The 22043-nt window shown below is 37.8% G+C and overlaps 1 protein-coding gene across 5 annotated transcripts in view; it reads right to left on the reverse strand.

Moving 5' to 3' along the window:
• The window catches only part of LOC141739827 (dynein axonemal assembly factor 11-like), a 57981-nt gene that overhangs the window by 25959 nt on the left and 9979 nt on the right, over nucleotides 1–22043 (reverse strand). Inside the window, exons 1-6 of one of the 5 annotated variants that reach the window (XM_074577854.1) lie at nucleotides 10064–10224; nucleotides 9666–9833; nucleotides 6673–6750; nucleotides 3986–4158; nucleotides 2791–2990; nucleotides 1444–1632 (exon numbers count right to left, since the gene is read on the reverse strand). In XM_074577854.1, the coding sequence (XP_074433955.1) occupies nucleotides 1444–1632; nucleotides 2791–2990; nucleotides 3986–4158; nucleotides 6673–6750; nucleotides 9666–9833; nucleotides 10064–10109 (854 nt within the window). In that variant the 5' untranslated portion in view covers nucleotides 10110–10224. Of the gene's footprint in view, nucleotides 1–1443; nucleotides 1633–2790; nucleotides 2991–3985; nucleotides 4159–6672; nucleotides 6751–9665; nucleotides 9834–10063; nucleotides 10225–11460; nucleotides 11639–13008; nucleotides 13073–22043 lie in introns of those variants that run through there. The other 4 variants (XM_074577855.1, XM_074577856.1, XM_074577858.1 and 1 more) reach the window with 4 other exon arrangements.

A 22043-nucleotide genomic window follows, 5' to 3' on the forward strand; every position in this document is an offset into this window, starting at 1 on the left:
ACTTTTCTGATTTTTTTTTTAATGAACCTGCAAGTATTCACTCATTTAGCAATAGCCAAAGGTGCTCAGTTTATTATCAACTGCCCAACTATAACCCAGTTGGCAAATTTAATGTGTGCTAACATGTCATAAATAGGTTCAAATTTACCATTGGTCTGATTGAGTTAATCACAGAATCACAGAAACTTCAGAGTTTCAATTTTATACTGAAATGAGCATCCTTTTATACCGAGTAACTTACATTAAAGTTAAATTTCACCGGCAAGGATGATTTGAAGTTGTTAGGCCACTTTTCTGTTCTCACCTTTCTCATGCTACCTAACAAAAATCTCACCACCAAAACAAAATGAACCGTGAAAGGATTTTTAACTCCTTTAAATCTGTTGGAAACTGAGAAAATTTCAGAAAGGAATTATTCTTTATTATAATGCTATTTGGACTCTCCTTGAATGCTTAGAGGGAAGTATTTGGAACACATTTTGCTTTTGACTAGAGCAAGGCATCCCCAAACACAGCAAGATTCTAAGTAGCTAGAGTCTGAGTTTCACAGTAGCTCTTCTGGGAAAGTGCTAGACCTTGAATTAATAATAGCAACAATTCATGCAGATTTCCAGATTTCTTGGATAGTTCCCTAGAACTGACTTTTTCAATATTTAGGCTTGAAAAATCTTCTAAAAAGCATGTCCCTAAAAAGAACAGCTAGAAAAATCTCTGGCACAGAGATGCTGTTATATAAGCAAAAGAAAAAAGGAAAAAAAAAAGAAAAAGACATTGCTTACAATGTTTGTGGAACTGATCAGCCAGCAGCAGTAAAATAACTTCTTTTGCTATCATCTGCATTAATTTTCCATGGTCAGCAAAACAAGTGGCAACTTTAGAAAGATTTAAAGGCTTTTCAGGGGCCAGACATCTTCAGATCCACCCATGCCAAATAGCAAAGATAATGTAAAGAATCTTATTACTCAGGACAAATATCTTTGATAAAGTATGTGAAAAAATTTCTAAATCTCATAGAAAAGGTGCCTGAAATGCCACTTGTGCAAAAATTTTGCAGCTTGGCCGATAGGGCATTTATGTAATGCAACCTGCACTCCGGATAAATGTTTTTAGCAAGAATATTAAACATTAAACTACACAAAACACATTAGTTAGATGGCAGAAAAGTGCAACTTTTAAAGTCCATAAAATGGAGTTGAAAAGAGAAATTATATTTAAAAACTCTATTTGAGAAAAACAAAATAAAAGGTTTCATAAATATCTTTTAGAAAATAAAATACACAATCTGAATATTTTATTTAGATTTTATAAGTATATTTGCACTGGCAACAGGGATTTAAACTGCCAGTTCTCATATTTAATGTGAAGCAGTCACCTCCTTCTACTCTGTACCTTTGAAAAATTTCCCTTCCTGAAGTCATAGAGTACATTAAAATGAAAATGTACCTTGTATTGTCTTTAGCTCTCCGTTTTTCTTCAATATATCTGTGAGTTTCTAATCTAGTCTCTGGAGTATATGGTGTAGGCTCCTCCCAAAATCTTCTGTCTTCTTCATCATCTTCAGCTGTTCTCCATGTTTCTTGTTCTCTGTCTCCTTCTGCCTGATGGTTTTCTTTGTTCTGTAGAGAGTCTGGGCTACACAAGACCATACGGAATATTATCCCAATGAAACGAAGGAAGACTAACAGTACTTGCTAATGAATTCTTCCAATAATATTTTTTTAACCCAATAATAACAGTTGTATAATTCCTACCAAGAACAGTATCTTATAGATTTGGACAACATTCTCTGCTCTGCTTCTTTCAGCAATCAACGAAACATTTCAACATAATGTTTTTCATTGACTTTACTAAGAAGTGATCCTGTGGTTATGCCTAACCCTCTGAAAACCCTGATAGATAGTTCAACAGATTTAATTTCAGGAGTAGAATTTTCAGATACCCCCACAACTTTCAGGTGAAAGAAAACCTTCAGTCTGTGTGATGTTTAAGTATTCCCAATATCAATCAGCAGCAGATTAGACATTTTATAGGGTAGTAACATTTTACTTAGGCATTTCCTGAAGTGTCATCTTAGAACCTGGATCATTTTTCCCCCTAGCTCTAAGCCTCTGTAATCTTCAGAAATTCTCTATCAATGTAGAGAGTAAATTAAATTTATATTACATATGTGATCTGTGAGGAGAAAGTTCCACAGCCAGCCCCATGGATCTTAGTCTCTATTGTGTTAAAAATAAGATGGATGGCAACTGCAGTGGAAGATGACCCCAGACAAAAATCCTTCTGCTATCTAGGTAATTGGGTGATATTAAGCGAGGAAGTGATATTAGGTGGAGGAAGTACAGAAATCAGCATTCCATAGCCTTTTGCATCTCACAAGATCTGCAATATTCCGTTCCAGTCTTCATATCTAATAACTCTAAAGCAAAAGAAATTATAGGTGAACAGCTGCTTTCTCTGGAACCCCTCCATTACCTTAAATAACAATTTCCAGCTGTTCTCCTGAAAGAAGCTATCAATTACACTATTTTGGCACCCAGACAATTTAGCTTGGAGCTTTGGGACAAAAATTCTGTACTGTCTGCAGGTCAGCAATTAATTATGTTTGTAATTAATTATATTTTTCATTAGAGTTAGCATGCATGAGGAAAAATAATTCAGCTAGAATCAACAATAAAGATAAAAAAATTAAGTGGAATTATATAAACTATATTTTAATGAGGAAAAATAAAATTCATAATGAAGGAAGAGATGAATGACTTTTACTCACAAACTGTTGTTTCTTGCTGTTACCTGTCAAATTCAAGCTTAGATTTCATTTGTTTTTCTTTCTTGTCCTTTCTTTCTTGCAGTCTTCTTTGAGCCTCTTCTTTTTCTCTGGCTCTTTTGAGAAGGTAAGCTCGTTCCTGTTCTCTGATTTTCTGTTTCACTTCTGGATAATTTTGAAGTGCTTGAATCCTCTCTGAACGTTCTATTTCTTTACTATCCAAACACTTCAAAAATGGAAAAAAAAACCAATATAGATATATGAGAAATTTTAAGTATATTCAAACCAATAAATCCATTAAACTGTAGGTTAATTTTGAAAAATTACTTCCTGTATAAAATTAAAAATACACCTTTGAAACTTCAATAGCACTACGTAAATTATACTGTATTAAAAAGAAGTACAATAAGTTGCTATTCAGGTCTGAAAATGGTTTTGTGTGCCTGACGGCTGCATTTTGCATTTTCCAGGAATTTCAGTTGGTCTTATTAGACTATGCAGCAGAGAGGGTCCCTTCAGCCATTTCTGATAGTTGTCTGACCTTGATTCAGCTCATGGAATTATTACAAAATTATTTATTTTGATGTGTTAGTTTATTGCCAACTAAGTGAGCTGAATATACTCCTAATAAGTTAAGCAAGCGTCTGTGCTTCTCCAAGGGAAAAAGTGTGAGCATAGTTCAGGACTGGGACTGCCTGTTTCGATGGCAGGAAATCGTTATATCAGAAAATCATTATACAAAACCTCAATCTCAAAGTATCTATTTACAGTCAATGCGATATGGTGCATTTTTACATCAATTTCTATCTTTCTACTGCCTTACACTGTTGGTTTGGTACATATTGTTGGTATGGAACCAACAACCTGGTAACTTTCTTCAATCATGAAAATAATTTAAAAATACATTGTGTATATAAAAACAAATGAAAAAAAAAAGCCAAAACTGTACAGTGTATTTTTTTTTCAGAACTTTAAGATTCTCCAACGAAAATGACAGAAAAGTTAACAAATGAATGTGGTTCAGTCAGAATAGAAGCAATTTATTATCACATTATTTACTGTAGTCACTTATTCTTCAGAACAGAATTCAATGTCCTGTGGACAGTAAGAAAAAGACACCTAGTTATCCTACCACAGGCATTTATTTTCTTTGAGATTAGTATATTCAGTCCACAATCCCGGTTATTGATTTGGAAATAAATTTACTTTTAAAAATCTTACTTTTAATTGATGAAGAGTTGCTACCACGTATTGCCTATAACCTTCAAATTCAGTACATGGGTTACCCACGAGAAACAGTTCATTCAGGTGTATATTATATTTTAGGGTTTCTATACTGGAGAGTTCACCAATGAAATTTGCTGTTAGGTCAAGTTTCTTCAGTTCTTCACAGCCTGGTTGAAAAAAACACAATTCAATTTGTCCATAACATATATGTACATGACACACACACCCACATGCACAAATGTACATATGTACACACTTGGATATAAAACTGTCTGCATTTGTTGTCTGTATACTAGTTTCATCCTATCAGAATACATCTCCTGCAAGCCACACGTGAAAGAGTGACTCACAGCTTAAGTTTATGAGGTCACAATATTTATAGAAAAAAAGAAAATCTCAATAAAATACAAAATAGCAAAACTTATTATAGATTTAATCTCTATCACAACTTTGTGGTCGGTGCTGGTATACTACATGAGCTATTAAATGTTTCATTTACGGATAAGTTAGATTTCAGTTTTAACAGTCTGATTGCCTTGGCACCCCTCCTCAACTGAGTCTTTACTGTATGGCTAAAAGAGTGTCTAATTGCTTCAGGAGAGCAGGATCAATTATGGGTTTCATTTCTGTGTACCGTGAATCTTAGGTAACATTATTCAAGTGTAAAGATAAGGTTATCTAAAAATTCACTCCAAGACAAGATGAGGTTTTCCACTCTATGGACACAGCTATTGTTGTAAATGCTTTATCACCGTTTAAATTATGAATACCACTCAGAAAATGTTGTTTGTTAACCAAAACCGATTCATTATAAACAGAAACTCTAAATTAGCTAACAAGATGCTCTGGAAAATCTGGATCCAAAATTTATCAGCCTCTCCTTTTATCATAATCTCCCCTTGATTCATAACCTTGACTCTAAGAGTAAAAAAGTTTAGTTAAAAGCAACCTCAACTTCGGTGCTCATGATTGTATTCACTTCTTTTCCTTTGCAGGTCTATTTGGCAAGTATTTTATGCATAATGGATCTGCAAGAAAATAAACAACTCAAAATTATTTATTATGGGATTTAAATAACCCAAATTTTTGCAAGGCTCACTCCCAAAGTTTATGACTCCTAAGCAAATGACAAATCACCATAATAAATAATGCTGCCTGATAGAGGAACTTAAAATTTACTGGCATAAAAACAGATGCAAATTTCTCAAAAAACTGAAAAATATGTAATGTACTACCTATTTCTTCAACTGTTACAAATTTGTGTTTAGCCTATTTGCTTATTTTTTTAATTTGATTTAAGCTATCCTCTTGTAGACTTAAAACAAAACAAAATAAAACAACAAAAAAACCCCACCATTTTTTCACTGTTCCCTTGTCAAGGTGGACATTTTAAAGATTCAGCAACTGGCCTACTCAGACTCAAGAAAGAGAAAGAAATCAAGTAAGAAATTATTCAAGTGATAAAGAATGTGTTTATGGGTGGCTCTAAGTCCTAGATTTTGATCTTGGGAAATGCTAGATCTGTGCACATGCAATTAGCTGGAATACTACGTCCAGCTCTGGAGCCCTCAGCACAGGAAAGACATGGACCTGTTGGAATGGGTCCAGAGGAGGGCCACAAAGATGATGAGAGGGCTGGAGCACCTCTGCTATGAGTCCAGGCTGAGAGAGTTGGGGTTGCTCAGCCTGGAGAAGAGAAGGCTCCAGGGAGACCTTATAGCAGCCTTCCCCTACTTAAAGGGGGCTTATAAGGAAGACAGGGACAGACTTTTTAGCAGTGCTTGTTGCAACAGGACAAGGGGTAGTTGTTTTTAAATTAAAAGAGGGTAGATTTAGATTAGAAAGAAGGAAGAATTTTTTTACACTGAGAGTGGTAAAACACTGGCCCAGATTGCCCAGAGAGGTGGTAGATGCTCCATGCCTGGAAACATTCAAGGTCAGGTTGGACAGGGCTCTGAGCAACCTGATCTAGTTGAAGATGTCCCTGCTCATTGCAGGAGGCAGGGACTAGGTGACCTTTAAATGTCCCTTCCAACCCAAACTGTTCTATGGTTCTTTTCTGTGATTCTATGAATTACAATGGTAGGATAGAGGATTAAACACAGAAAAAATGGAGCAGACTTCATGCAATGACAGAGAAAATGACCATCTGAAAAACTCTTTAAAAATAACCCAGACTGCCAGTTCAACCTCTGCACAGAGTAGAACCTTCTTGTGTCTGACACTTGATTGCTGAAGTGAAGATGACTGCTGAAACGTTACACAAGAGAGACTTTTCACAGCCTGCATAGCGTTAAAAAAACCTGCATTGCTCCAGCTAATCTGCATAACAAATTATCTTATCTTTAGAGCGGGGAAATACAAATTTCATGAAAAAAGCGAATTCTTGCCTTGCAAAGTATTAAAGAATAGAGCTATCATAGCTAGCAATACTGACGAAAGAGAATACAAAAAGCAAATTAAAATACATTTACAGAAGTTCGATGACAAAACCACAGTGGTAGGAAGCATTTGATATAAAGAAGCATTTGTTGAAACTCTGCACAAAAAAAGGCTCTTCCTAAGAATCAAGAAAGTATCTCTAGTGGTGGACATACTTAATGGCTTCCACCCTATTTTACCCTCTTTTAAGTCACAACTTAAGTGTTTCAAAAGGCAAAATGGTTTGTTTAAAACCTGACCTTCCAGATTTTCAATTCTTTCAATGTTGTTCAAAGCTACATTTAAATATTCCAGCTTCTTGAGTTTGCCCACATTTTCTGTAACAAAAGAGAGATCTGTTATTTCAGTTTTCTTGTAAAGGGCATTATCATTTTACTTGCTCACTTGACTTCAAAGAAACAATAAATCAGAAAAAGAGGAAGAACAAATCAGAATATGTATCAGATTACTTGGCATTAATATTTTAATATTAATGAAATACAAAACAGAAATGATCTCTGAAAACACAAATTAAAAAATAAAAAGAAATAAGGGAGGTTATGAACACATTTTTTATCACATATCCATAAAACACTTATATCATGCGAGAGGACTGGCCAAAAAGCATGGTGAAACATACCATCTGTCTGGAAACTCAGAAAGGATCAGGCCATACTTAGTCAAGCTTTATAAAATTAGACTTTTGCACTCATATATATAAAAAAGATTGGCTTCTTTAGTATATATTTAATTTTTAAAGATCTTTTATCTACTGGGTTAATACAAGAATCCTCCTCTCCTCCCTTTTTAAAAATTTTACAAATAAGGATTTATATGGCTTCAGTATGAACAAAAAAAAAGCCTCCCCCCCTCCCCACCCAATCTGGAATCTAATCTGGATTATTTTTGCCATGAACTATTGAAATTAGCAGGTTCACAACCTGTGGGGTTGTGTAATAATGGCTAGCATTTCCTCCTTTGAACACAGAGCGGGGATAAAGAGGGAATAGGGTAGCAACAATCTTCATCAGTCCCCCAAAGGTCTGAAAAATGCCAATACCCCTTGAGATACATGACACAGGTCAGCCCTACATCTGAGATGAGATACATACTATAACTTGGGTCACATTTCAATAATTTCTCGCCAATAACCAGGTGTTTCGAAGATCTGACTGGAAAACCTATCCAATGAAGTCATCAAGTTTACCCCAAACTCTTAATTCACAAGCCGCACTGATTAACTGCTGTATAAACTGCCCCTGCTGAGACAAAGGAATAAATTCAAGCAGGGGGAGCTTTATCTAACCAACACAGATCATGTCTACAGCTGAATTAGTCGTCTAGGATCCTCTATAATCAATAAGGAGAAACAGGCTCTTCAAGGTGCAATTTGTCTTATCTTAATTTGTCTGTCTAGAACCAGTGAACCAAATCATGCTCAAAAATACACCTTTTCTTCATCACTGCTTATAAAGGGAGGCTTCAGTAGCTGTCTAAAACATAGAAGTCTAAAAGTGTGGTGACGTGAATCCTACCACTTGGTTTACTAAGACCTTGGAGAGACATTTTCTTCTTAATTCACAAACATGATGAAATTAATTTCTCAGCAAGGACCTGCGCAGCTTAGGTTGGCTTTTAGTTTTTCTTACAGTATTTCTGTAACGGCAGTGCCTGTACACATGAAAATGTGGGAGAGACAAGTGTTGAAGCCAAAGGCATCTTGTGGGTTTTTTTCCATTTATAGAAAAGAACCAGGACTCATCGACACAGTGGATGCCTTGCAACTTGCTGTCTGATTAGTAGGCAAGCGGGATCTTGAGGGCTGTGTAAAGGTTTTCTTTAAGAGGAGAAAAGACACACCCCATGAGAGTAAATAGAAACCATTCAGCTATAGTATTTTGAAGTGTGCTTGGAAATGCTGGGTGCTCTGCACGGACGTGTTGGTAACCATTGGGAAGAATTATGTCTCAAATTCAGTACTTTGTAACACAACCCCTATTGGAAACCCTTTTGATCACTACTTATATAGTGCATTTTTTTCCCCATTTGTTACTAAGGCAGTATCTTGGAAAGCTATTACATTATACAAGAATATATGAAGTAGGAAGTTGCCCACTTTTCCAACTCCTAGAGCTAGAGTAACTTAAGATAAAAATTGAATGTCTCAGAAAAGAGATTGCTGAAAAAACCTTGTGTCCAAAAAGCAGTAATTTGAACTGCAACATGATATACCGCAGTAACCTAAAGGGGGTATAAGTGTTGACAAAAGAACAAGATGAAGTCTTGTGCATTACTAAGGACACAGTAACAGAGAGAAAAATGAGTTCTTTTAGTCCCATTTTTGATGGGGCAGAGCAGCATAAAGCAGTTTCAAAAACCTTATTCTCTGGGAGAAGATTCCTCTAAGAAATGCAGATGTTACCAGTACAGATACTTCCTAGGGGTTTCCTGATGAGCTCCTGAGAGGATTTTAAGCCTTTGCCTACAAGTCCTGAGCACACAATTTCACCCTAAAACTATATTTTTGTCTTCCTCTTAAGGAACTTCAAAGAAATATGCTAATATAATTCCTGAGCACTTTTGACTTCCCATTCTTCATCTACACACTGTGTGTAGAGTCTAAGCTTTTCCAGCCCAAGGCCTGATGTCATATCTTTAGAGAGCCTAGCAAACACGTGAACCTCTACCACAAAACACAGACCATAGGAAATTATAGCTTCTCCTGTCATGCAGGATGACCATTGAGACCTCACTGTAAAAAGTTGCCTTTCTGCACAAAAGCAAGCATTTTATCTGAATGAAAATTATTTCAATGTTAACAAAAAAGACCGTTAGTATAAAAACTGAACTTAAAAAAGAGCATGAGGAGAGCTAGTCCTACGATATCACAGTCCACGGCATACGCTAAATGGTCTCCCTGTTTGCCACAAAGACAGGATATTTAAGTTATACCTTGATTCATGAGATTTTAATTAATAAATGGTATAAATGGTGTTCCACACTCATATTCTAGTGACTTGTATCTCCGTATGATCTTTTAAGTTAAAATTTCTCTTTCAAATTTCTGAGCTTCTTAGAAATACATTAAAGAGGCAGGGAAAGTAAATCTTATAGGAGCAGATCCACAAACAACTTCTCTGCAGTTACTCACCCTGCATTCCCTTAAAGTATAACACAACAGACATACTTTTCCTGATTTCAAAATTCTGCATGTAAAACCATTTAAAAAGAAACACATCCAGAAAATACTTACCAATTTTTGGAATTAGATTATTCTGAAGATAGAGAATTTTTAAATCTCGACACCATTTGTCAAGATACTCTAGTTTTTCTATTTCCTGCTGATGTAAAGAGATTTCTTCCAGTGAAAAAATTTCACAGTCGTTATGTTCTGCACGTCTTCTAACGAGATCTTCAGTGACTGAAAGAAACATTAGATGTCATGTCTCCCTTTAGTCATGTTCCACCACCTGACTTATGAACAACTTATAAAATCATTATAATCTTTTGTTGTACCGTAGCAAATACATAGCCGGTAGGAACACCACCACCACCACCACCAAAAAATCTGCTAGAAAAGACATCAAGTGCCAAGTAACTTCACCCCGATCTGCCACAGTAAACAGCATTTGTGAAACACACTTCTGTCACCTGTAGCATTTACAAAAATCCATATGAAAACTGCTGAATCTTCCATAAGACTGTGACACTACCCCTGCAGAAATCAATCCAGCATCCATTATTTTCAGCATAGCTTGGGTTGCAGATTGATTCATGTAGACAAGCAACGGTGGTTTATGCTCTTTTATTTCCTGATGCCAGATGTTAACAAAAAGTAAACTAGCTACGTATTCTTCCGCCAGCACAGTGTGCACGGGAATAAGCACGATGAATGCTGAAAGTGGGCAGACATTTTTCACTTTTTCAGTGCTTGAGGCAACTCCATAACTAATTCATGCTTATAAATGTTTACATTAGAATGAAATTTAATCCTGGGTATTTCTTAAGCACTACCAGCTCATTAGCAGCCCAGCAAAGGAGTCTCAGGGGCTAAAAGACATCAGAGACTTGGGCTCAGAGTTTTCACATAGTAATATTTAATGCCAGGCAATCTTTCAAACAGTGAAAAGGCTCTGTATAATGAAGGTAAAGAAATTCTATGAGAACCAGTGCTCACTCTTTAGCTAGACGTTATTACTTCGTTTCCAGCCCACTGCACCAAAAAAGCAGCAGCATTTTCCTCTCCTTGACAAGCAGTGAACTACAGTGAAATACTGATTAAAAAACTAGGGTTTTCTTAAATTAGCATAGGTATTTTCTTGATGGTTAATGCCAAAAAAAGACTCGCAAGCCTTTCAAAAAGACTGAAGAAAAATAAGTAAAAAGAGGAAATATACAGAGGACTGTGAAAACAAATTGTTCCTACCACGCATTAATTAAAAGTATTCTTTCATTGCTTCTTTGTCTCAGGGACAAACCTCTCAGGGAGGCTTTGTGAAATCATCCAGTTTTATTAGTGGTCCTCAAATGGCTGCACACATTCACACGGACTGGTCTGCTACAAGCTGGGTAAACGACATACCAATACAGCCCAAACTTGCATGTGTCAGTGTAGCTCCTCTATTTACAGCCTTTGGGAAAAAGGTGAAACTGGCTTTGCATCTGTTGTATTATTTACAGATGAGCAGGCTTAAATCTCCCTTCTATTCAACATTTTCATCTAACGCGATTTACAGAACTATATAATGGTGATATTGATGTTGATGTAAGAGAGGACCTTATCTACACATTAAGCATATTGGGGAAGGTAAGTGTCTTTTTCTTTTTTAATCATGTTGGGCAGGTTCGTTGCATCTGAACAACCATCTTCCCTTCAACAGCCCATTGATTAAACCTGATTAAATTAACAGAGAAAACAGAAAAAAAGTGGCAATAATGGTGACTAAATATTTTAGTCTTCACAGAAAACATGAAAAACATCAGCATATATAATAAGTTACTTCGCAAATCTTCTGGAAATTAAAAAAAAAAAAAAAAGGCCTGGTTACTAATGTGTTTGGTGGCAGATCTTCCGGTGCCAGCTTTTCCAGTACAAACAGGTATGTTTGAGCAAGAAAACAATATTCCACAATCTGTGTACATAAACTCTGAAGGCAACATTATGCTCTATACCTTTTATGTAAAAAGAAGTCATACAAATTATTCCAGACAGTTTTATTACAGCCGGATTTCCCTTTGCTGATGAAAAGAAAATTGAAGTGACTGTTGCAGTGACTATGCAAAACCTCCACTTTCATTACCAGGTGGTTTTGCAAAGCAGAGACAACCATTCCCAACAGATGCCACTGTGGAGCTTGAGAGACCCATTTTGAGGACCTGCTGCAGGGAACTGAGTGAATATTTGACATTTTATATGCTATCTAGTTTATTTAAGAGGAATGAGGGAAACAAACTTGTAAGAGAAAACAACAAATTATTTTTTTAAAAAAAGCTTTACCAGGACATTGAAAAAACACATTGTAGCATTACTTCTCACTGAGAAGTTTGTTAACCAGAATATCTGATGTGTGCAGTAATAGGAGAAAGGATCAGTGACCTGAGAGATCACAGCTACTCCTGTTTTCTCATGAACACGGGAGGAAGTAAGAGATGGCATCAATCAACTGGAGATAACAAATCTTGAAAATCTTACAGCTGGACTTCCAAAAGCTACATGCTTTACTCAAAAAAGAACAGATATGAAGGAAAGCATTAAAGAAATGGAAAGAATAAGCAGGTGGACAGCTGCAGGTATATCAAGAAATGGTGGAGGCACCTGTGTTTCAGAAAAGTAAAGTATTCAACCATTATTTTAAGACTCAAATTCATAGCATGCTGTTCAAGATATGAAGCCATTCTCCTTTAGGTAGTGCCTGCTAAAAGGGGGCGTCTGCCAGCTTCATGCAGAGGGAAGGAGTTCCTTTCCAAAGCACTATTTTGGCACAGCAAGGGACTGACAGTCCAGTGACAGTATATAACCAAAATAAATTACAGGGAAAAATCACAGATAAAGGGAACTCCTCGGAAGCTTTTTTCTTGACTGATATGTATGAGCACTCAGTATTTTCTGGTCATACTGCTTTACCTCTAAAAGTTTAGCAATTCATAAGTAATAGTATGGTGTATTTTAACCTTATACAGCGTTTTTTTACGTGTCTGATCAAGTGTCTGCATTGGCTACTTCTACCTAAAAAAAAAAAAATTATCATGTGATGTTGAAAATTTATAATTTCAGGGAAAGGCTGGCGCTGACAGCTCTAGGCCCAGACACAAGCCATCCCGTTGAGCATCTCCCCACACACTGGGGGGTCCATGCCGGGACCACCTGTGCTATGCTGGGTGGAATGAAATGGATTCCTATTCCCAGGAAGGAGGGAGACCAGTTAATGCAGCCAGGCGAGGAGAGCAAGGAGGCAGGAAGGGAGAGGGCTGTGGGGGATGGCGGGGAAGGGGGGCCAGCGTGAGAGGGAACACGGTGGCCAGGGAGCGGGGCGCATCCTGGGAAGGAGGACAGGGTCCCGGGGGAGGGGAGGAAAGCGGCTCTCGGCGACACTCACTCCGCACCATGGCCGCCCCTCAGCTTCCCGCCGCCGCCATTACAGGACGCCGCGGCGCTGCCATGGCAATGGGGCGGGCGGGAGGCGGCGGCGGCGGGCGGGCGCTGCTGTGGGCCGGGCCGGTCAGGCCTCTGCCGCCGCGGAGCCGCTGCTGCCCTCCGTCCCAGCGGGCGGAACTGCCCGTGTGCCCGCCTGGGAAGGAAAATGGCTTTTGTGTCATCCAGAAGTAAGATTTCTATGACTCCGGCTGCTCCTGACCCCTTTCTTTGGCTGGGCAATCCTATATCAAGTGCCTCTTCCTCTGGCATGTTTCTTTCTTCTGACCTTTGGATAATACTTTTGTCCTCCTCCTGCATATCCATCAGCTAGTTTGCCTACTGCATTTTGGGCTGAAAGCATTTTTTCCTGTTGTCTGTGGAAGCTCTGTTTCCCCATGATTCATAGAATCATTTGTGCTGGAAAAGACCTTTAAAATCATCGAGTCCAACAATTAACCCAGCACTGCCACGTCCACCGCTAAACCACGGCTCTCAGCACCACATCTACATGTCTTTCAAATGCCCCCAGGGATGGCGACTCAACCACTTCCCTGGGCAGCCTGTCCCAATGCTTAATAACCATTTCAGTGTAAATTTTTTTCCTAATATCCAGTCTAAACCTCCCCTGGTGCAACTTGAGGCCATTTCCTCTTGTCCTATCGCCTGATACTTGGGAGAAGAGACCAATCCCCACCTGGCTACACCCTCCTTTCAGGCAGTTGTAGAGAGCAAGAAGGTCTCCCCTCAGCCTTCTTTTCTCCAGGCTGAACAACCCCAGCTCCCTCAGCTGCTCCTCATGAGACTTGTGCTCCAGACCCCTCACCAGCTTTGTTGCCCTTCTCTGGAACCGCTCCAGCACCTCAGTGTCTTTCTTGTAGTCTAATCAAACCTAAATGTCATCTCCCACTACCAGGAAATTCTCATATAAGTTTAAATAAGGCTGTAGGTTTTTTTTTTTTTAAATGATCAAATTAACTTATTAAATCGTTTACCTCTGATGTAATACATGGAGCTCCCCACAGCCACTCTGCAAATTTCTCATTGTGTTGCTATTTAGAAGATTGGAGAAAGGAGGTGTCAGCTACTAAGTTTTGTGGCGATAACGGGGCAGAAAGGAGCAGAAGTAGTTTATCCACTTTAGTTTAACTCATAGTATTTGTCCAGGTCTGTCAGACTAGGTAAGTAACAAATCCTGAGGGCAGGGATGTTCATGTAGCTGGTTGGATGGCACCACCATGTGGCCCACGGCCACCCCTCAGAGCCACAGAGATTAAAGAAGGGCCACTGGCCAGGCCTTGCGCTGCTTACCCATTTATTTCATATTAAATTGCAGGCCCCTTCAAATAATGACTGTTATAGCTGCACCTGTTGCTAGTACTATGCATTTATCACTTGAGAGCATTGCTCGTAATCAAAGTAAATCAATTTCAAGACGAAGAAAAAAATCCTGTTCTTGCTGTGTCCACTATTTTAAATGCTGTTTCTACATTGTATTGCACAGAAATAGCTGTGTTATTGCGTTATGCTAAAAACAGAGGGTTTTTTTCGCCACTTGTGCAGAGATTCCATACAATAGTTCTGAAGAAAGAAATATAAAATCTTCAATTAATTAAATTTCAATATAGTAAGGTGTGGCGGGTCAGCCTTGGCTAACTGCCAGGTGCCCGCCCAGCTGCTCTCGAACTCCCTCTCAACAAGACAGAGGGACAAAATTCAATTAAAAGCTCATGGAATGATATAAAGACAGGGAGATCACACAGCAATTACCATCATGGGCAAAACAGACTCAACTTGGGGAAATTAATTTAATCTATTGCCAATTTAACAGAGTAGGATAATGAGAAATATCAACAAATCTAAAACCACCTTCCCTCCACCTGTCCTTTCTTCATTCCAAACTCTTGTACCTGTATGTCCTGATTTAAACCACACTTATTTATAATCAGTGTATATGCAGGTCCTGGTTTGCCAAAATTGGTTAAGCTGCAGGATTACTTGTCTGAGCAGGTAACTTCTCACTTGTGATAAGCATAGAAGAGGTATTCTGTGTATACCAGTGATTGAAAAGCTCTCAGAGTGTATTTGTTTTCCTCTTGTGAAGAACAGCTTTGTTTCTGACTCAGGACTAAACTATTCAGGAAGTCAGAAAGCAGTACTTTGGAGCGTGTGTTTGCAACACGCTTGTCCTAACCTGGTGGCTTAGCTAGATGGCGGAAAGCTAGATGCTGAAGTAGGATAATCACACTGGTTTCTTGTCCTTTTTAAAATTGCAGGCTCTTTAGAATGAATCCTTTAATCCGTGACCTTGATTTTTTGGGAATAATGACATAATGACATAATGACAAAGAGTAACATACCATCCTTGAGTATCCAAGGCGTTGTGCTAAGACTCTTGGATGCTCAAAATCCAAGACTGTCATTGCAATACGGCTCTCCAAGTTGTGCCTTGTTGTTTCTAACTTCCAATATACTCCGTTCAAAGGCTAAGAGGTCTGCCAGATTGTCTTGTTGCCCTTGGGATTCCTTGAACCCTGACACAGTTTCAGCAACAATGTCCTTTTGAGCTTCATGTTTGCCATGTAAAAATTCAGATAAGCCCAAATGTTTTTAGCCTTAGCAGCATTTTAGATTTTACGTGCTCAGAAGAATTTTCTGATGCATAGAAAGAATGATGATTCATAAATCCAGAACAGACGCACATGCTCTCAGCACGTAGACCTACATGTGAGCTTCATTGAACGAAAGGTTTGCAGCCCATACAACTTCAACATAATATAAATATACGAAATTTGGTGTAACTTGCAGGTATGGTGTTGTACAGCTTCTCAAGAGACTTTTGCATTCATTTATTTTCAAATTAAATACAAATTTTATATTTACATATCTTGACCTATTTTGTTCGTTATTTTTATGCACTTATTTTTCACCCAAATTATGTACTACGGGCTTTAAGTAGCACAAGCCCGAATTCTTAGCATGAAGTGATGTACATGAAAGAGATATTTTATGAGCCACATTACAAACAGGAGAAAGGAGTTGAGAAAGAAGAAAAAGGGTCCCATCTGCATTTTTTCCCCAAAGAAGTTCACTTTACTGCCTTAATACACTATAAGTTTATTTGTTACATGCGTAAAACAATGCAATACAAAATATATTTCTATGTCATAACAAAAAGAGGCTTTACAGCATTTTTATTACAGTGCATCAGAAGTATTTTGAATATGTGTTCACTCCATCAGTACATACTCATGTAAGGTGCTACAGCCCCAGCAAATTGATATCCGTGGACAAATCTTAGCTGTTAAAATGCTGCAGGTCAGAGTCTTACGTGGAATCAGCTGATTGATACCCACCCAGAATCTGAACCTATGTCTTTCTATTTATTTCCTATTAAATTATTATTATTGGTTTTTGTTTTGTTGTTAGGATTTATAATTATTGTTGTTATTATATTCTCTGGTGGTAATAGTTACATAGTAACTGTAACAAAATGAGGCTTTCATGTTCACACCAAAGTACCAATAAATCCTCTTCCAAAGAGCACACAATCTACAGGGCAGGACATAACCTCACAAATAACAAATTCATTGAAATATATGTAATTCCGAACAATAATCTTCATTATTGACAACACCCTCAAACACAGGAAGAAATGAAAGCAGGAACAACTTCACTGATATATAAATGCCAGAGATAAGGAAAAAAAAAAAGCAGCATAAGGAACCATAAAAAAGAAATAATATGAAATGAAGTAACAGTTTTGATCAGTGTATATTAAAATGTACAAAGAGTTTACAAAACATTGCAGCTAATTCACAAAAAAATACATCAAAGAGGGGATTCTGCAGAACTGGACTAAATAGCCGTACCTGTATTCTGTACCAGTGTGGTTTACTCCATGTCATTGTTAATCTTTTTATGGTTTGGCTTCTATAAGTAATGCTTTCAGGGTAAATACAAAACAGACTTGCTCACAGACTAGGATCATTATAAGCTAAGGGATGCCATAAATATCATCGTGCTTGCTGCTGTTCCCTTCAACATGAACATTCCCCTCTACGCAGAACTATGTGATATATACTCAGGAATGACCCTGAAATTCAGCTGAACAGAGCAAGAAATAAGAGAGTATAAGACAAGGTGTAGTGATAAAAAAATAAGAGTAACGAACGGTATGAGATAATGCACAGGGGGTTATAAATCTCTATCTTGAAAGTCTTCTTTGATTCTCTTTTTCTAAATAAGGTGCTATATTAAAGAAGAGTAAGAGTTTAATCATTGGGGACAGAAACATAAAGTTCTAGTTGTTTTCTCTGTTTGTAGATGTGTCAGTTAATCATTAATCAACAAGTGGTTGATCTACTTTGCTAGAACTACATTTCACAATTATCCTAGGCTTGATACTGTAGTTAACAGAAGCTGCCAATACTAAGTACCTCTGAAAGTCTGGATTTGAACATTTAGGTTAAAAAATGTCGTCTTCAGTTTTTCATCAGACAGATCCTGGCTTCAGTTTTTCATCGAACGGGATTGACCCTGTTATTGTGCCTCTTTTCAGAGAAACAATACGAGGCTTGCTTTTATGTCCACTGGAATATACGGAAGGGAACTGCCAAAACCAACCATTCTGGTAACTGAGTAGAACTTTGTTAATTCAACATTAATGAATATTATGGAGGGCACATCTTAACAGATCCCGAGAATCTTATTTATAGCCCCTGAATTCCAATTGCCAAATTGTCCCAGAACTTCCCTCTCTCCAGATCAGAACAATTCTAATTTGCAGCTTATATTTATTCATAGACAGATTATAGCAATTCATTTTAGACCAAATTTTTGTCAAGCTGTATCAGTTTTTTCTTCACTAGTTTGCAGTGAACTAACTTGTGTACAGTGAACTCAGGTTTTTCTAGTTTTCAGCATAATTGCTTCAATGACAGCAGGGCAAATGCAGTCTTAGACTTTTCTCTCGGTATAGAATTTAGTTTTCCAGATTATTCTTCCAGGAGATTATTTAAACACTTAAGATCTTTGTAATAATTTCATTTTAAAAGTGAATTTAGTAATGGACCTGTTATAAGTAGCAATAAAATAGGTAACAAAATATTTATACATAGTACACAATGATACTCTCAGTTGTCTCCATAGTAAAAGTAAAACAAGAAGAATTGTTTAATACTGAAAAAATTATTCAAGTGTATTAACTGTAAGTAAATATGAGTATGAGTTTTATAACTACTATTATAGTCACATAATACAGCAGTTTTATGAAGAACATTCTATTTTCACCATTTATTAAAACTATAAAACCTGGTCTTGTTACGTCAAATGGTCTGTCTTCATATAAAGTGAATTTAATGCAATGGGGAAAAGTAAATTACTATGCACAATTGGTAATTTGGGTGAAACTTCCCTCTTTGAGCTCTTAATGCTGAGCTATTGATGCCTATCTTCAAAATACACCAGCGTATATGTCCACTTTGAAAGAGAAATGTGCATTTTAATTGAATTTCAAGTACCCTTTTCTTCATTGCATCACTTGTTCAGATTTTTGATGCTAGAAATACAGCTATGACCTGCTCGAGTTTGGCTTCGGTATAGAGTAGAACAAACACTGGTGTTCCAGTTTTGTCGATTCTTTCTTCCACTGGAACCTTTTGCTTGCATGCTTTTGCTGCAGAGTTTTCAAATGCCGGTCATTATGCCTCCCAGCTTGATTGTACCTCACCAGCAGACCTAGCCCTTCCACAGGCAGCATTTTGGTGTCTATTTACCAGCTGGGGCTGTGCTAGCACTGCTTTTAGCACACCAGGGGACAAGGAGACGAGAAGCAGCACTGGTTATAGAATGATTTGGTGGGTAACAGCATCCTCACACATTATCATCATTTTGTTGCATGGGAAGATGAAATCCATGCTGTCCTACCTAAACTGGCATGCAGGGAGATATTTTAAGAAGCAGATTATTAAAAGCTTGGAGTCACGAGATAGCAGTTTTTGGTTACTCACAGGTTCTATGTGTAATTTAGTCTCTGTTGTAGCAAAGATCCAAGCTGAAAAACAGGGCTCAGTGTTTCCACCGTGAAGCTAATACCTGCAAGTCTCGTATTTTTGTATACGAACCAAGTAATTCAGATTTGTCATTGCTTCTCCACATCCTGATTCCTGGTTTTCTGAATAATGCTTTCCTTCCAATAATATTTATTTCTTCCTTTTTTTTCTCTTTTCTCAATGCTCAGCATAAAGGCCAAAAGGCAGTGCAAAAAAGCTTCTGAAATACGTTACCACATGTACTCAGCCACTCTCCAAATCCATCATCTTTGACAGTATGTTGCTACAAGAAATAAATACATAAAGTATGGGAAGACATCAGTTTTTTGTAAAAAACTGATTTAATGGGGATTAAAAAACACTTTTTACCATGACTTTATTATCAAAAAGCTTGTAGGACCCCATGCCTATATAGGACTTCATTGACATAAGAAACTACAGCAATTATTTTGCACGACTGCTTTCAGAAAGCCACAAACAAGTAGGGCCTCACTCACAGTTTTGCAGCCCGTATGAATGAATGCCCCCCAGAATGAAAAAAAGCTAAAATTAATTGTATTTATTTTGCAGGAAGAACACTAACAATTCCCTTTATTTTTTCCACAGGAATGCGTGTAACGATAGCCATAAGGAGGTAACCAGTCATTTGATGCTGAAGAGCTGAGGAAAATAAATTTGAGAAGGAGGAGGAGGAAAAAAGAAAATTGTTAGTGAACTCATTTCGAAATATACAGAAGTAACTATTCTACTTTTAATTTTTTATGAAAGGCAAGAGACAAGCTTGTTTTGAAATGTTGGAGGTCGTGTCTCTCAGTAACCTCTGCCAGTCTGTATTTAGTTTACTCCTGCTAGGCAACAAGTCCCAAGTTCTCTGCTCCCTCCTGTAGCACCTGCTTTAGTTAATATTGATACTGGCTTTCAAAATCAGAGTCAGTGTCAAAGCTCTGGTGTTACAGCCCTTACATAAACAATCCCACTGGCTTTGAGAAGCGCCATATTTAGCGTCCACTGCTGCGCACAGTGGATGCGTAGGATGCGTTTTTCATCACAGGCTTTAGTAAGTCTGCAAAGTGATGAAATACCTGCGTACAGTTCTAAAATGCTTTGTTCTCAGGATGAACATCCTCTTTCTGAGGGCCGATTGAAAGGTTTTCCAGGTTGCGTCTGCAGCTGTGCAGATGCCTTTAGATCTCACAAGCTGAACTGCACTCAACCAGCGAACTGATGAACGAGGCTGTTCTATCCACACTATAAGGAACACAAAACTGGGCATAGCACCACTTAGTTCCTTCTTTTCATTTTCATTTTTTTCAAAGTAAAGATATAAAGGAAAGAATGGAGCTGGAATTGGGATGGCTAGCTCCTATTAGAAATAAATCAGTCCTCTTGTTTTAAGGGTTCCAAGCTCCACCAATACTGAGAAATGCTTGATAAACAGAAACTGGAGACCGAGAGTGAGGCTTGACTGAAAAAGAATACGGAAAAGAAGAATCTGTGTTTTTCAGATATTCCGGACTGATACATGTTGATGTTGCTTCACTCCTTCAGTGGAATGGTACCAAGTTAGAGCAGTACAGCACCTGGCCCTACTGTTCAGTTTAAACTTGGAAAAAGAAAGACTTGCTTTGCCCGTTACTGAAAAACATGGTTTTTTTTCTGGGCTGAAGCACAGCACTTGTTTAACAGCTTACACTATTTATCAACTGTTGTCAAACAATAAAAAAATATTTCATCCAAATAAAATGAAAAAGGAGTTTCAGATAGAGAAGTGGAGTAATTCGCAGTGGAAACTGGCAGGGGTCCTGCAGCTAAACCGCCTTTTAATGAAAAGTCCAGGGAACCTTTCTGGCATGCTTGAACCCTATTTCAAAATAGGGTCACCCCCAAAAGTATGGAATTCTTTCTAAATTTAGAGATATACTCACCAATTGTTCTTTCTTTCCAATTATTTCCTGGGGGGGGGGAAAAATAGAGCATACAGTTTTGTATGTCTTGATTTAAACCACAGTTTGTTATAATCAGTATGTATGTAGGCTCTGAATTGCCGAATTTAGTTAAGCTGTAGGACTGCTTGTTTGAGCAGGTAACTTCTCACTTGTGTGAGCATAAAAGAGTTATTCTCTATATACCAGTGACTGAAAAGCTCTCAGAGTGCATTTGTTTTCCTCTTGTGAAGAACAGCTTTGCGTCTGACTCAGAGCTAAACTATTCAGGAAGTCAGAAAGCAGTACTTTGGAGCGTGTGTTTGCAACACGCTTGTCCTAACCTGGTGGCCTCGATTTTATTGGGAGTGATGACATAGTAACTAAGAGTAACATACCATCCTTGAGTGTCTGAGGTGGTGTGCTAAGACCCTTGGATGCTCAAAATCCAAGACTGTCAATGCAATACGGCTCTCCAAGTTGTGCCTTGCTGTTTCTAACTTCCAATATACTCCATTCAAAGCCTAAGAGGTCTGCCAGATTGTCTTCTTGCCCTTGGGATGCACTGCACTCCTGAACCCTGACACAGCTTCAGCAACAAACAACGTCCTTTGGAGCTTCACTTTCACCACATAAAAATTCAGATAAGCCCAAATGTCTTTAGTGTTAGCAGCATTTTAGATTTTACATGCTCAGAAAAATTTTCTGCTGTGTAAAACGTGAAAGGATGGTAATTCAGAAATCCAGCACATACATACATTCTCTCAGCATGGAGGCCTATGTATGAGCTTGCTCTAGAGATATAATTCAGACCTTCTAAATATGTAAGTCTCTTTCTCCGGAAGGATTTAGAAGCTACAGCTCTGTGCAAAACTTTGAAATAAAGCAGTCTGAAACAGCAACATCAGCACCTTTATTCAACTGATCAGACTGATTTAATACTTCTTTCTAAGACATTTACCAGACTACAGTGTAAGTCAAAGGCAAAGCTCTGTCCTGAGCCTAATGGTGCATGGGCTTAGTGG

The sequence above is a fragment of the Larus michahellis genome, chromosome 2 (genome assembly GCF_964199755.1).
Source record: "Larus michahellis chromosome 2, bLarMic1.1, whole genome shotgun sequence".
Classification (NCBI taxonomy): Eukaryota; Metazoa; Chordata; class Aves; order Charadriiformes; family Laridae; genus Larus; species Larus michahellis.